The sequence below is a fragment of the Tenrec ecaudatus genome, chromosome 6, assembly GCF_050624435.1.
Source record: "Tenrec ecaudatus isolate mTenEca1 chromosome 6, mTenEca1.hap1, whole genome shotgun sequence".
Classification (NCBI taxonomy): domain Eukaryota; kingdom Metazoa; phylum Chordata; class Mammalia; order Afrosoricida; family Tenrecidae; genus Tenrec; species Tenrec ecaudatus.
Window position 1 is genome coordinate 34481403 of NC_134535.1, and position 16852 is coordinate 34498254.

A 16852-nucleotide genomic window follows, 5' to 3' on the forward strand; every position below is an offset into this window, starting at 1 on the left:
TAAAGGCTTGAAGGTAAACAAGCAGCCATGTAGCTCAGAGCAACAAAGCCCACATGGAAGAAGCACACCAGCCTGTGTGATCCTGAGGTGCCAAAGGGATCAGTTATCAGGCATCGAAGAACAAAAAATCATCATTGTGAACTCACCTCCATGATACGATTGCTGAAGACAAATGGGTGCATAAGCAAATGTGGCGAAGAAAGCTGATGGAGCCCGGCTATCAAAAGATATAGCATCTGGAGTCTTAAAGGCTTAAAGGTAAACAAGTGGCCATGTAGCTCAGAAGCAACAAAGCCCACATGGAAGAAGCACAACAACCTGTGCGATCACAAGGTGTTGAAGGAATCAGGTATCAGGCATCATCAGAACAAAAAATCTTATCATAATGAATGAGGGGGGGGCATGGGCGTTCCAAGTGGAGACACAAAGCACATTTTTAGGCCACTGGATATCCCCTACAGAAGGGTCTTGCGGAGGAGATGAGTCAGTCAGGGTGTGCTATATCAACAATGAAAAATACAACTTTCCTCTAGTTCCTTAATGCTTCCACCACCCCACTATCATGATCTGAATTCTCCCTTGCAAGTCTGACTAGACCAGAGGGTGTACACTGGTACAGATAGGAACTGGAAGCACAGGGAATCCAGGACAGATGATCCCTTCAGAACCAGTGGTTTGAGTGGGGATACTGGGAGGGTAGAGGCAGGGTGGGCTGGAAAGGGGGAACCGATTACAAGGATCTACATGTGACCTCCTCCCTAGGGAATGGACAACAGAAAAGGGGATGAAGGGAGCCATCGGACAGGGCAAGATATGACAAACTAATAATTTATAAATTATCAAGTGTTAACGAGGGAGGGGGAACCAGAGAGGGGAAAAAGTGAGGAGCTGATGCCAGGGGCTTAAGTGGAGAGTAAATGTTTTGAGAATGATGAGGGCAATGAATGTACAAATGTGCTTTACACAATTGATGTATGTATGGATTGTGATAAGAGTTGAATGAGCCCCTAATCAAACGATTAACCAAAAAAAAAAAAAAAAAAGGAAAGGGAAGTGTTGGGTAGTACAGTCTCAGATCATACATGCCGTCCCTGGAAAGTGTGCAAGGGTGCCTGGTGGGGGCCCTCAGTGAGTTCGAGACTGAAAATGGCCACTTCAAGGGAAGGTGAAAAAATACATGGAAAAATGGCCATTAAGCAGTCCATAGAACCCAAAGAGTGTCTGACTAGAAAAAGGAAAGAACTCAGGAGATAGAGTCCCAGCCCTGGCATGTGCAAGGACAAGCACCCAGGAGCAATCCTACCCTCTCAACTAAAGGTTACCTGAGAGCCCAGCCTGCCCTGCCTGCTATTTGTCCTCTCCTATCTCCACAGGAGGGGGAGGGGGGACTTTGTGGTTGAGAGTATTGTTCACTCTTAGTGGCTGGTTCAGGCGCATGTGTGAAGTAATGTAGCTACCTAGTGGATGTGTGCCCAGGTTGACATTCACCTGTGTTTAGGTGACCTTGGTTTGCAAATACCCAGCTATGGATTGTTCCCAGAGGTGTCTAATGTATCCCTGATTTCTTTCAAACCCCTTTACTGTGGCATGGCCATCTAATTTTTGTTTAGCTTAGGCATTACGTGGCGACAACCCCTTCTGTATACCTAATCTTTCTACCTATCAGTTCAAACCTACCAGCCACTCCATGGGTGGTGGGGAAGCTATCTGTGCCTATGAATATTTACAACCCTGGGATTCAATACTACGTAGGGTTGCTATGAGTCATAATCTGCGCAGTAGCAATGTACTTCACAAAGTGTTAGGAAAAAATCCAGTATAGTTTAAGTCCTCTTTTCAACAAACATTTTAAGTACAACATAACTATATGCACAACTCACTAGGAGACACAGATGTTCCAAAGACCAGGCCTTTATGCGAAAATGGAGGCTAATGATAAAATGACGGATGATTATATATCATTAGATAACTTTCAAACCACTAGGAATCATTTAAACAAACTTAACTATTGCAGACAGTGCTGCTCTTGCTTCCATCCACACTGATGCTTGTCGGCCAGACCTACACAATGAAACAACGGTCAGATGAGAGCGTTGATGAGTGAGGAGTAGGTGTGTAGTCATGTATATTACTCTCAAAATCTAATCACTAGTTTGTTTCTCCAGAGAATCATAGATACGGTTATGGTCCAGGAGAACATGACTACTGTTTGATTTGTATGTTCAGAAAGTGTCTGGCTGTGGTGTTGTGAATGAATTTTAAAACAAAGTAAAATAGGAGTCAGTTAGTAGATGATTACTGCAGTCAACACAGGGGTTAAGGTGGTGAGAGTGACTTGCCCTAGTGTGATAATGGGGAGGAGTGGCAGATTTTGGATATGTTTTTGAGGAAGATTTGTCAGAACCTCCGAGTGAATTTCCTAGATGAGTGAGGTACAGAATTGAATCAAAGGTAAGCCTAAGACTTTTAGTTTGAAACAGCTGAGTATCTAAGAATGGCACATATTAACACGAGGAAATTGGTGAAGAAGCAGTTTTGAAGATAAACAATTTTTTTTGTCATGGTATAGTTGACATGCTTAAAAGGAAACATAAAGGAGATGGAAATCTGAGGAGCTGTTAGGCCTGGAGGTAATATTTGGGAGTCTCGGTCAAAGATATGTCTTGTAGGTTCCATGTAATACATAAAAGGAAAGGCTCTTGAACAGAGTTTTTGGAGTACTGTAACATAAGATGCAGCACAGAAGCCACGCGCCTGAGAAGGAGTGATCATCGAAGAGAAATACCAGAAAATGCACTGTCAGGAGAATACTCCAGGAGAGAGTGGCCATTGGCTTTAAATGTAATTGAGAGTCAAAGTCAGAACCACAAACTCGTCCCTGAATTTGACATCATGCAGACACTGGTGATCTTGAGGAGTCTCAATGAAACAGGGAGGAGGCTCAAGTGGAGTTAGTCTAGAAAGGAAGCGAAACAACTAGAAGCACACTTTTTGTTGCTGAGAAAAAGGAGGAATGTGTAACAGTACTTTTGGACAGTGTTGACTGCTTATCTGACATCTGCGGTTACTTATGTAACCTGTATATCTCTCTGCTCCTGTGTAGTATAGACCATGTGGATTGTTAGGCTGAACAAGGATTTGGGTTCTGATGGATGAATATCACAGAAGGAGTGAACTGAAGAAGGTCTTTGCAAAGGTGGGTACTGGGCGTGATGATGTTTGAATACAGATGTTGAATGAGTTTCGATGGAAATGATAACCCTAGGGAAACACAGGAAGGGAGTGAGAGGTGAATGAACTGGACGTCTTGACAGGGACACAAGATTGCTGGCGTTGGAATATCAAGGTTAAGTGAGCTGAACGGTCAGAATTAGGGGTCAGGCAGGATAAGCAGAACTATTTCATGTGGGGACTGCATGATGAGTTAAGGATATTCTCTCATGATCATGACTCACACTCTGCTTATTTTCTGTTGCGGTAGTATTAGTCCAATGATGGTGTAACCATAAACCACAGGTAGTGCACAGTTCTTTTGAATAATCCAGCTAGCTATACAGATGAGAGCCGATTATGTTAGTTAAAAGGTCTCACAGGCAAATTCTGGTAAAGCTTTGGCATGTGATGCTAATATGCAATTTTAAACAAAAATTTTTAAAAAGAATCAGAAAAAGGTAAACAAATGCCAATTTTATTACCTTTTGTGAAAATAAAACATCTTTGTTTGGAAAGTTGAAAAAGTGTTTGCTTTGCTTTGTTTACTTGGGTGTATTTAAGTGCATTATCAATAAATGATGAATAATATGTTAGTTATGAGCTGGCTGTTCTGCGGTAACACACACACACACTCTCTCTCTCTCACACACACACACACACACACACACACAGCCACCCACCGTCAAAGTCTGGGGCAGAATTAACTTCACGTGAACTCATTGGAAAGAGCTGATAATTGTGTTGAGCCTTCTTAAAGGAGAAAAAACACGCTGGACGTACTTTCCAACAAGCACTTCATTAATTGTGTCAGTAGAATTCAAAGGTACATATTTATTTTAAAATAAGGTTAGTTGCAGAATTTCATTTCCTGCCCTATTTAAGCAAGATTAAAAGCTTCTCTCTTCTTCCAGAGCAAAAGTACAACCCCTTGGCTTGTGAATATTTACAGAATAGTAAGGCTCAGGAACTGTGATTTTTTGGGTTTAATCACATTGTGCCTGGAAGTCAGTTCTAAGTCCACATCCTTGTTTTGGCAGGCTGTTTATGTGTGACCTCACTATTTTCCTTAATCTGTATAACAGAAGGGTATTGCAGATGATTTACTAAAATATATCTGTTACCACGATAGGTTGTTAAATTCCTTATGTGAGAGTGGTTCGAACATGGACTTACAAATGAGAAGACACACATATGATCACAGCTTATCAAATATTGTTCCTATGGTTGGAAAAGAACAATCCCATACTTCTGGTCCCTGTTTATTACTTTCTGCTTATTACCTTCTTCCCTTATTTTTCCAGCTTTCTTTAATTTTTATTTTGGGGTGGGGGAGTGAAATTAGAAGCAGGAAGAGTGTGGGAAAGGGAGGCTAAGTGTTGGAAAAAAGGGAATGAAGACCAAACTGACTGGTTAAGTCACTGCAGAGGCTCTCTTGCTTCCATTCTGGGGTCAGTGTTTCCAGGAGAAATGACGCTCCAGGCTGTGTCCGGAGCCTGAGTGTCCATTACAGGGTCACACTGACCAATCTTAATATACTACCATAGTCGCCAGTATCCACTCGGGCGCCTCCTCCTCTAGTTCTGGTCAGTGACACCCTTAGGCAAGGCCCGAGGGGTCCCCACCCACACTTCTGAGGTCACGCGGCTGGAGCAGGGTGCGGCCTCAGACAGTGCGGTGTCCACCCAACCCGCCGGAAGGAATGGCGGCGTCAGCGGCCTGCCGCCCGTCGGTCATGTGGCCGCCCACACTGCCGCCGCTTCCGATTGGCCGCAGACCTGGCCCCGCCCCTCATGGCCCCGCCCCCACAGATGGACAGGCTGGGAGGGTGGGGGTTCGGATAGGCTCCGCCCTTCGGCCTTGGAGGGCGGGCCCGCCCAGCTGTCAGTTACGGGGGCGGCGCTCGGGCCAGCGCTCGCCGACTCGTTCCCCGCCGGCAGCTGGGCACGCTCGCTCACGCTCGCTCTCGCCGCCTGAGGGGAAGTCGCGGCCGCCCCAGCGGCTGCCCCAGCCTCCTTGCCCGGCCTCAGTCCCTCCGCCTGCGCACCCCCGAGAGGCGCCGCCGCCGCCGAGCCCGGTGCCGTTGAAGCCATGTTCAGGAGGATTTTGCAGAGGGTGAGCGTGTGAAACGGTCCTTCCCGCAGCACGTGAACCGGGCGAGCCGAGCCCCGGGTCGCGGGCCGGCGGGCGGGCGGGCAGCGTGTCGGCCCGAGGGCGCCCTGCCTTCGCGCTCCGGAGCCGCGGCGCGCCTCCGCGGCGTGGCCCCTGACTTCTCCAGGCCCGGCTGCCCCGGAGGCGGTTAGGCCCGGGCGGGGCGTCTGCCCAGGGGCCGGGCAGTGGGGGCGGGGAGGCGGGTGGGGCGGCCCCGGGCCGGAGCCCCGGGCGCGCTGGGTGCGCGGGGCTGTCAGCGCTGCGGGTCCCGCGAGCCGGCGGGCGCGGCGCGGTGCGGTGCGGCGCGGCGCCTTCCCCGCCATCCCGGGATGGCAATGAAAATGGGGCGCTGGCGATGGTGGGACCGACTGCCGGCCGCCTGCCGGGCTGAAGGACGCCCGCCCGCAGGAGGTTGCGGGAGCCCCGCGGGGTCCCCAGGCTCCCCGCCCACCGCACCCCCCAACTTTACGCAGCACACTCCTGTCTCCCGCGGCGTGGGTTTCTCACCTGGGCCACATAGGAGCGCAACGTGATGAAATCCGGCCTAGCGTGGGCCCAGTGGTGGTTCTGACACTCGCTGGCAGTCCGCTGAGAAGGAACATATTACTCACTGTTGGAAACTTTTTTTTTTAATTAAAAATTTGTTTCCCTCTCCAAGCCCAGCACCTTATTTTTTATCTATGCTGACTTTTTAAAATGAACCCACAGTAAGTTGTCGTCAAATGCTATAACATGGGCTCCTTCTGTTTCTGCCAAGGCGATTTCCATTTGAAACTTGGGAAACATTTTTTTTTCTTTATTCGTCATTTTACTGGGGGCTCTTACAGATCTTATAACAATCCATATTTCACTTGTATCAAGCACCCTTGTGCATATGTTGCCATCATTTCCAAAACATTTTTCTTTCTACTTGAGTTGGGAATCCTTAAGTTATAAAGCTGGGATCTTTGGAAAGTCATAGGCGTATTGTTTGGGAATCACTTACTGCAACGACAAAGTTAAGGTCTCTTATCCTATAAGAATTCCTCTACTTACATTTTTGCTTTGAGTCGTTTTGGTTCGTTGATAGAGGGTCCCAGTGAGTGGTGTTTCTCTTGTTTTTTGTTTGTCTTGTGAGGCAGTGACAGGTTCCAACAATGCGTAAAATGATTGCAAAGTGTCATTTCTTCCTTTGGTTACTGAGGGAGTAGGGTAAGTCAGTAACACACAGGACGAAAGACATTCGTGAATTAGGAGCATACCGCTGAATACCAAACAGCATCGAGTCATCAAGTAGATACAGCAGTCTTCTTGCTCCTGCATCTTTTTCCTGCCCTTGCCAAGTCACTGAAACATGCTCAGCCGGGCTGGGGGAGAAATGGTTAACTTTTGCATCTGCCCTCCTGGATTGACATTTGATCACCTTTTGCAGTGGGCTTGTCCGAATTTTTGAAATCTTGATAAGCAGTGATTCTGGCAGTAACAAGAACATGCCCTTTACTCTCTCTACCACTTCCTGTGTTGAACAGTGAGGACATCTGGGCAAGATTTACTTGCAGTACTATGCGTTTAAAAAAAAAATTAAGTCTGGAGGAACTGATTGCTTCATGCCTCAGATTGTGTTTCTGTCATAGTTTTCTAAAAGTGAAAATTAAGTGGTTTGCTTTCAAATTTACTGATATAACTTTATATTTAAATGTGCTTACGGACTTCAGAATAGTTTCTGGTAATTTAATATAGATTAGTTTTCAGGGATCGAGGTTACATTCCAGTACTTTTGGTTAAATGCAGTTAAGCGTTAAGATTATATAAAGATCATTTTTAGTGTGGGTGGATGGATACACATAAACAGTTACAGAAATTTCGGTCAAACCTGCCAAATTGGGGATTATTGTCATTGCTGAGTTGTGATATGGAATCATTAAGTCAGAATAAGTCAGCTGACAACTCAGTTTCTCAACTTTAGCACTTTTAATACTTGGGAGCAGTTAATGCTTTGTTATGGGGGCTGTCTAATGTCTCCTCGGATGGTTGGCAGCATCACTGGCCACCTTCCATGGATGCGAGTAGCACGCCTTGGCCTGGTTCCTGTTGTGACAACTGGAAGTGTCTCTAGCCTGTGCCGAAAGTCCCCTTGGTTGAAAACCACACAGTAACATATGTACTCTTTTTGTAGGGAAGCTTGAACTATTCTCATAGATAACTACTTAATTTTCTTTCTTTCAGTGTATTTAGGAGGGTATGTCAAAAAGTATGAATACTAGGGTTCTAGTCGATATATGCAAGGATTTATTCCAAACAATACATTTCTCTGTGATAAGTAGATGGCTGCAGATAAGCAATACATTTGTCTTAGTCTCACCAGGGTGTCTTCAAAAAGAGGCCCAATTCAAACCAGTGGCTCCAAGGGGACCTGCTAGGCCGGTTGATGGCAGCTCAGGAGGTTTTGGTGCCTGTTTGGCATCTGGGATATCAAAGGAGTGATCTTGATGGTTTTTCTCCAAGAACACAGGATGAGCACAAGGACTTACTATGAAGATATTTTAAGAAAAAAGGCCAAGAAATGGCGCTAAGGAATCTGTTCCATCACAGCAATGCACTTGCTCTTTCTTTGAAGGTAACAAGGGCTGTCCTATGAGGATTATGCTGAGAAATCTTACCCTACCCAATCCTACAGCTCTGATCTTGCCCCTTCAGGTTTATTTTTGGGGCCCCCAACCCCAAGAACATTTATAAGGAACATGATTTTTGCCCCTTGATGCCCAAATTGTGATTTTGACCTGGTGAGGGAGATCAAAACAAAACCTTCAGGGGTGTATAGCCCTTGCATTACGGGTATATAAAGAAACAATTCTCAATTTTTAAAATAAAGGCTTCTCTGATTTGATAAGGATTTTTTTAACTTAAATTTGGAATTATAACACAGGGCAGGTCATATGAAGGGGAGGATGAACAATTAATTGTGATCTTAGTTTAGGAAAACCAAGACAGACAAACCAACCAACCCACTGTCATCCCTGTGATTCCTACTCAATTCTCATGATGTGGAGAGTTATGAATTAAGATGTTCGCCACAGATCAGTGATTTGAACTCACTCACAGCACCGCTATGAGTTGTGGAGGAAGATCCAGAGCTAGGGTTTCCAAGGCTGGAACTCTACAGGAGCAGATAGCCTCAGCTTTCTCCCACCGAGTCGATGGTAGGTTTGAACAGCTGAACTGGTTGCAGTCAAGACATTTCCGATGCACAGCAACCTCTGTGTTACTGTTCCATACAGGTTAAAAACACCTTTCTCTGATGGCACCACCGAGTGGTTTCAAATTGCAAACCCTTAGCTTAGTAGTCATGTGCAAACTTCTTGTACCATCCCTGGGGACTCAGTGTGGGACAGTGCAGAATTTGATGGGAAATGAAACTGCCCAGGTACTAAAGGACCAGAGGAAAGGGCCATCGAGTCCTTAATGGGGAGTACAGCTTGTATTTTAGAGATGGATCAGTGTTAATGGTCAACATTTAATAGGGGCATGTTGGTAACAGGTTTAAATCTGGTGATTAGTATAACTAATTTAGCACTCACTGTCATCAAGTCGATGCTGATTCATAGTAATCCTGGAGGACGGGGTATACCTGCTCCTGTGGGTTTCCGAGACTGAAATATATTAGCAGTGCTGTAGGTGGTGTTTACCTAGAAGTATAACTTGAATCTTCATCATCTTATCTCTCAGCAGAGGTATTAAGATATATAGTTACTGATTTAAAGAAAATGTTTGACATTGTCCATAAACTTTGAAATTGTCTTGTAGGCCCTTAACATTGTTTTTTTTAAAGATTGTTAATGTGCTTATAATCAATTATAATTCAGACTCTGGGCATTACCTATGTATTTCACAGAAAACAGGCTCTCCCCTGCCCTTTTTCCCCCCTCCCATTAACTGTCATATTTTTAAGACTTGAAAAGACTTGGAAAAGATCAAGGTACTAAAGTATGTGTATATTGAAGGTTTTACTTAATAGTCTTTTGGGAAGAAAGATGAATATGAAAAGCTTGATGGTCAGAAAGATGGTTAGCATTTAGCACCTTGACAGTTTGTAAACTCTGTCGTCAGTTCTTTCTTAAATAACTTAGTGTGATTTAATATAGTATACTTACTAGATTTCTTTATACTGGTAAATGTGAACAACACTGCTAAGGGAAAAATAGATTTAATCATCTCAGAATTGTAGAAATAAAAGAGCTTTTTTATAATCTGAGGTTTTTGGTCTGAATTTTAATATGAAGTGGAAACTGAGAATCTAAGTGATGCATCTGAAGCAACACAGTAGTTGCTACACTTGACACTAGAGCCACACTGCCCAGCTCCTGAACCATTTTTTCCTTCTCATATTCTGCTGTCCTTTCTCTCCACCTTATTTTCTCGGCTGATATGGTTAGCACTAACCACGTCACTAAGGAACCCTGTTGGCACAGTAGATTAAGCGCTCGAGGTTGGCCATTGAAACTCACCAGATGCTTCATGGAAGAAAGCTGAGGCTCTGGTGAAGATGTACAATCTCAGAAACTAAGGAACAGTTCTTCTCCACCACACATCAGAATTGACATGATGGCAGTGGGTTGGTTTAGTCACTGGGGAAGATCAGGAAAATCTGAGACTTCAGATTTTGTCTTAAGGAACTGTGTGACCAAGTGCCGAAGTAAATGACATTGGCAATGAAAGCTGGGGTATGTAGAGAAGGAAAGGCTAGAATGACCCCATTTAAGTGGGGAGCCTTTTTGCAGAAAATGGGCCGGAGGTGGGATTTTGAGAATAGGTTGGATTGAGTGAAGAGAGAAAAGTTTTGCTCCACTAAGGAGTTACAGCATAAGTAAAGATTTAGAGATGGGAATGATTTCATTCCTCCTTCCTCACTGCCTTCCTTCCTTAGCATATTACCTAGTAACAAACAAATATGTATGAACACTTGTTGCTTGATAGATATGGGGAACACAGTTCCTATCCTTAAGTAACATACTTACGGGTAAGTATGAGAGAAAGTCTTAGAGTGATATTTAGAACGAAATATCTACTTAGAGCAGAGAAATTAAGACTGTGGAGAAACTTGGTTGCCTAGCTCCAGGTTGTCCATTGGAAGCATGTCTCAAGTCCCCCTAGAACTGTCGATCCCGTTGTTTTTTCCTCCAGATTGTTTATCCCGTGAATAGATGTAATTAAAAAACACTTAAAATTTCAAGGGATACTTGTTTATTCTTTATCCAGATTCATCTGATATTAACATTTTGCCCTATTTGCTTTGTCATTTGGTCACCCTCTTTTCATCTAGATTCTGTCTATGAATTTTCCCTCCCTGAATTAATTGAGAATCAGTTATGATTTTTTACAACTGAACTGCAATGAAATATAGATATACTTTCTTACGTAACCACAATATAGTTGCCAACTTCATAAGTTTACTTGTTTCAATTTACCCTACATATTCCAATTTTGTCAGTTGATCTGATAATGTGTTCAGAGGTGAACCTAGGGTTAGATGCTACAATTAGTTGTCATGGCTCTTAAGCCTCTTTTAATCTGTAGCATTCCCACTGTATTTATTTTCCTTTTATGGCATCGAGAAAACCTTTTTATTGTGAATTGGGTGAAGGGTTTACAGAGCAGGTCATCAGTTTTACATTCACATAATTGTTTCTCCCAATGAGAAATAGTCATCCATTGCAGTACATTTTGTGTACCGTCACTTATCCCAATTCATCCTTGTGTTTTCTGTTTCGATTTTTCCTTCTTTCCCCTCTGAACTTTGCCCTTGGATAGAGACTGCCCGTTTGATTTTCAACGATTGAGCATTCTAACATGGAATGAGTTTAATTCCAGACCTGAAGAGAGACTAGACTGGAGGCTCCACCATTCTCTGTCACAGTCAAGTGTGGTCTCTTTTATGATTTTCTTGAGTTTTGTTCCACATTTTACTCCTACTTGATCCAGGGCCCTTTAAAGCATCCTCTTCAGAGCAGTTGGTAGTGAGTGCTAGCTCGACACCATCTGGTTCTTCTGATTTCAGGGTTATGGAGAGATGTGTTTGGGGGTCCATTAGTCCACTGAACTGATTGTTTCCATATGTCTTTAAATTGGCATTTTTAAAGAATATAGTTTCCCTCCTTTTTGTCCCTCTTCCTTTTTCTTAAAAGAACTTTCCTTATGTTATTTGTCTGACATTCCCTTGTAATTAGATTGAAGTTATGTATTACTGGTCCGAATATTCCATAGGGGATTGTGTCATGAGGAACACAGAGAAGCTTTAGAGAAGTAAAACCAGTAATGCTTATATATCCATGAAGAACGAAATTTATATCAGGAAAGTGGCTCACACAGTTGTAGAAGTGGGTAACTCCAAGCTGGTTCAAGTCTGTGGCTCAGCTGTTAAGCTGGATGCAGAAGTAAGATAACGTTCCCACAGCATCTTATATAGGAATAGGCCACAACCCCAAAGAAACATCCTTCCAATTACATCAGGACTCTGACCTGATTAAAGTCACTGTGATCTTGCCACAACTGCTTGGCTGCTCCCAGCAGATCCCATCATAGAATTGATGACATTATGCTAGATCACATCATGGGAAGGCTTCAGCTGACAGATCATTGAGAAACCTGGCCCAGTCAATTTGATGCAAAGCTAACTATTACAAAGATGTTATGACCTTAGATCATTACATTTGGAGGTTATTCTACCCCAAACAATGATTTCTCCTTTTATAACTCTAGATCCGATAATACTCTACTTTCCAGTTATTTGGTTCTATATTCCATTTAAATTTAAGGTCACACAGAACTCACAGTATTTCTGATTCAACAAATTTCTGTCAACAGTTTGCAATACAGGTGAGAAATCCTCAGGATACAGTTGTTTATTTGGGACGCGTGACAGTCCTTTGAGTTCTGCTGTAAATGCCCAAAGAGCACGCCACCCCACTGTAAGCTTTGACCCGGAGGCATTCCGCTCAAGCTCCTTGGGTCAGTCTACCCAACTTCCTCCTGAATTAAGAGCCCAGAGGTACCGCAGCCTTTCACCCCAGAGCACTCAGCTTTACCTGATTTGTTAACTGAAGTCTATCTACCACTCTTGTCTCATGCGCTCACTCTGGTTCTGCTGCTGCTCCTCTGATGTCACAGCTGTCGTCGTCTTCTGGGCCCGGGGGTTCAATGTATAGGTAACCAGGGTCCAGATGACCCTCCACTCATCCTGGTTATAATTGGCAGGATGATCCTTCCTCCTGCTTCTCAGAGGCTCATTTTATACCCTGCAGGGTGGCTATCCAATGAATTCTATTAATAACTTACTGATGATTGTTATCAGTGATTTCTTTTCCAGCCTTCCCACCCTCCTCCCTACCCCCTTATCCAGACCCATGCAGGAAAAGGTTATTTGGTGGGAGTAACTTTGGCTGGAAGAGCCACATTAAATAATTCACACCCCTACAGAGATCCATGTCTCTGTCTTTCATAGATGATATTCATTTAGTGTCTGCTCAAGGGTTGAGATAAACTGCTGAGTTTCTCTAGTGTATAATTATTATTTTTTCCTTTGCAGTTTGTGGGGAAATATTTTGAGATCATGAAAATATCTTGTGCCTTGTAAAAAATTTTCCCTTAGGTTTTAGCATTTATTGCTGATTCTTTCCTGATTGGGGATTTATCAGGATGGCTGCAAAATGTTTTTTTCCCTCAACTCCACAACTCCTTTTTTTGTGTACCAATTGCCCATGGCCCTTTTGAGATTCATTTCTTCTTCCAATTCTCTCTGCACCCTCCCTTCCTCTTATTTTCCCACCTTTATTTGCTAATTATTAGTAGGACTCATGAATTTAAATCCCCCTGTAAAGTTTAAAAGTCATCATTGTATCTAATAATTTTTGTGCCCCAGTTGTCCCAGGTTTTGTCATTGTGCATTCCTGTAGGCTGCTCCGATGTTCTTTTGATGTATGCTTTTAAGTATATATGTATTTAAGTACTTCTTTACTTTCTGGCATAATAATAGCCTCTAGTCTGACCCTGTACTCATTCTTAGGAATCCCTGAAATTAGCCATTTCTCTGAGAAGTCTTTGTTTCTTTTAGTGGCAGTTGTATTAGAGACCAACATCTGCTTCTTGGTTCTTTCAGCAGATAGTCTTGCTGAAATTTTGAATTTTATTCCATTGGCAATTAGGAGTTGCAATCAACTTGATGACAGTGAGATTTTTTTATAGTGGTAAGAAGCAGGAGGAAACCAACAATGTTTTATTAGGCAATAAAATCTACTTGGCACATACTAGAAATTTTAATAATATTTGTTGAATGATTAATTTTTCAGTGTTACAGTGATGTGTTAAAAATCATAGGAAATGATAAGCAAGGACCAGGTAGGAGTGGATTTAATATTTTCGGTTCTTGGTAATCACGACTTATATTATGATGTTGGTGGTGTGTGCAGGCAAAATGGTGATGAATTTGGGACACTGTTTGAACAGATGATACACCCTTTCTTGCTCAAAGTGAAGAGGACTTGAATCATTTCCTGATAAAGTTCAAAGACTACAGCCTTCATTCTGGATAAAACCTTAACATTAAGAAAATAAAAATCCTCACTGTTGAGATAATAGCAACATTATGATAAAAATGGAGGAAGGATTGAGCTTGACAAGGATTTCATTTCACTCGGATCCGCAATGAACATGCATGGACATAGCCATTAAGAAATCATAAAGTGTTAAAAAGTGGACTAAAGTGTGCCTGATCCAAGACATAGTAATTTTAATTGTCTCATATGTATGTGAAATGTGGGTAATGAATAAGGAAGACTGAAGAAGAGTTGATGTATTTGAATTATAGTGTTGGTGAAGAATATTGAATATGCCATGGACTGCCAGAGAAGAATGAACAAATCTATCTTGGATGAAGTGTAGCGAGATTGATCCTAAGAAACAAGGATGGTGAGACTTTCTCTTAAGTTCTTTAGACATGTTAACAGGAGGGACCAGTCTCTGGAAAGGACCCTCAATGAGATACATTGACATAGTAGCTTTAACTCTGGGCTCAAACACAGCACTGCTTGTAAGGATAGTGCAGGGCTGGGCGATGTTTTGTTCAGTTTTACACAGGATCAGGATGAGGCATAACTGACTCACCAGCAAACAGCAAAAGCAACAATTTGAACACGTATGTTCCTTATCCTCATATATTTGTTAAGGGTGTATGTGCTATGGAGACATTGATGAGTACAACAGACTTGAATCCTCATGGAGATTCGTGTTTAGTGGGGGAGCCGGAAACTGTTCAAATAATTACTGTATATAGTCGAGGATAAACCCACCTGAGTATCAGCTGAGGCACCTAATTTTACCACATGAACTGAATAAAAAATGTGCTGAAAAACTCAGCTTGTACACGAGTATCTATGGTAATCACAATAACTTGGTGGCCACATACTCTGCATGCTAGAAAGAAAGGCATAGGGAACTGAGACTTCTTTTCCAACCTGTGGTATCAGAAGGCTTCCCAGAGCAGTTGTACACTCAATGTCGATGAAATTATAATCTCTTATTGAAACAAATTTGAAAAACATATAGATTTTTTTAAAGCATGTTTAGAGAAGAAATTGAAGAAGAAGAAATTAAAGAAGAAGAATCACTAGAACTAGACCCAGGTTTTCTCTTCTAATCCCAGTGATCTATTGCTTGCGCTAAAGAGTTAATGTAACTTAGTGGTTAAGAATTTGTACTCTGGAACCAGATTGCCTGGATTTGTGTAATTTCTCCTTCAATTACTAGCTGAGGGCTTTGATCCCTTTACTCAACTTCTCTTTTTTCTTTTTAAAAATCATTTTATTGGGGGCTCGTACAACTCTTACCACAATCCATTCATACATCCATGTGTTAAGCATATTTGTACACAACTTCCCTTTTTATCCATGAAATGGTCACAATAATAGATTGGTCATCCTCGTAGGGTTGATGTGAGAACTAAATGCATTAATACACTAAATAGCCCTTACAACAGTATCTGGCACGCAGTAAGCTTTAATAATGTAAATGCTTTCTGCTGCTAACACTGGGGCATTGTTGCTACTACCATGGTTGTTATGCTCACATTTTAAGGAATGCTTGTCTTACCACTCTCTTGTGTTAGGGTTCAGAGTATATGGGAGGGGAGGTGCTTCAAAAGTCCAAAGAAAAATTCTTTTATCTTTTAATTCCATTTTTCTACATACTGCTTGAAGCGCCCTTACCCTCTTTGGATATGCAGATATTCATTCAGCATGCTCTTGGGAATTCTGTGTTTACTATGCTGGGCTTGGTTGTGATAAAAGATGAATAAAAACTCCGCTGCTGTTCTCCAGGAATCTAATGGGGGAGGCAGATACACAACAAAGAGCGTTGTGGTAAAGTGTTGCAATAGGTATTCAGAGGAAAAGTTTGTGAGCACAAAATAACAAGTAGTGCTAAGCCCATGGTAAGGAGATTGTTAGAGGTGCTTGCAAGTGACGGAAACTCAAGCAAAGAGGGACTAGGAAGAGAAGGTCATTTTGCTGATTCTTGCCTGATCTTTAAATTACAGATAATGCCACTAGATCTAATTAATGAAACCAGGCTAATTAATGGAAATTGATGAATACAGCCTTGCACTTCATAGGAAATTTGTGAGTACAATTGACCCTTGAACAATGTAGTTAACTTCGACTACCCCTAAACCAGCATTTCTCAACTTTGGGTCCTGACCCCTTTGGGGCTCGAACGACCCTTTTACAGAGGTCGCCTAAGACCATTGGAAAACACTTATTTCTGATGGTCTTAGGAACTGAGACACCGTTCTACTATCCATCTCCAGGTGGATCTGCCCACATGCAGATCCGCCCACATACGGGTACCTGGTGTGAAGACTCTTACCCATGTTATACCATGCTCCAAGATAAAATTTCCTTTACCTGTATTACAGGGTTGCAGCATTAGGAAGGTTGAGAACCGCTGCCCTAAACTTAACTACTACTAGTAGCCTACTATTCACCAGTAGCCGTACTGACAACATAAATAGTTGATCACATTTTATGTTACATGTACAAGTAGGCTGTAAAACGTTTTGTGGAAAACTTCATTTTTTTAGATTATCTGCAGTACTCATATAAAAACAATCTTAGATAAAAGAGTGTTTTATAAAGATGCAATATTTTCACACCTGCTAGTGTAGTTGCAATAACCACACGATAAATTTGTATTTCTTGTTACAGTGGTCCTTAGGTTGGATCCATCTGTCTTGAAATGGTGGGCAACCGTAGCTGCAGACTTCATTCTGTCTACTTATCAAGCAGCTCCCCTTTGTCTTACAGTGTCTTGAGTTTTCTCTGCTTTTTGGGAGTATTTGAAGCGTTGTTCATGGGACTAAGGGGCCCCATGGTGGCATTCAAAGTACTACACTCTAAGATGAAAACAGTGTGAGAACTGCAAGAGATCCATTCTCATATGGATACACCATTTACAGGAGAGAGGA

At 42.5% G+C, this 16852-nt stretch overlaps 1 protein-coding gene across 1 annotated transcript in view; it reads left to right on the forward strand.

Annotated features, from left to right (window-relative positions):
• Positions 1-5122: 5122 nt before the first annotated feature.
• EEA1 (early endosome antigen 1) overlaps positions 5123-16852 on the forward strand; it is a 150581-nt gene continuing 138851 nt past the window's right edge. The window contains exon 1 of the mRNA XM_075551182.1: positions 5123-5325. Coding sequence (XP_075407297.1) covers positions 5302-5325 — 24 coding nt within the window. The 5' untranslated portion in view covers positions 5123-5301. The remainder of the gene's footprint in view (positions 5326-16852) is intronic.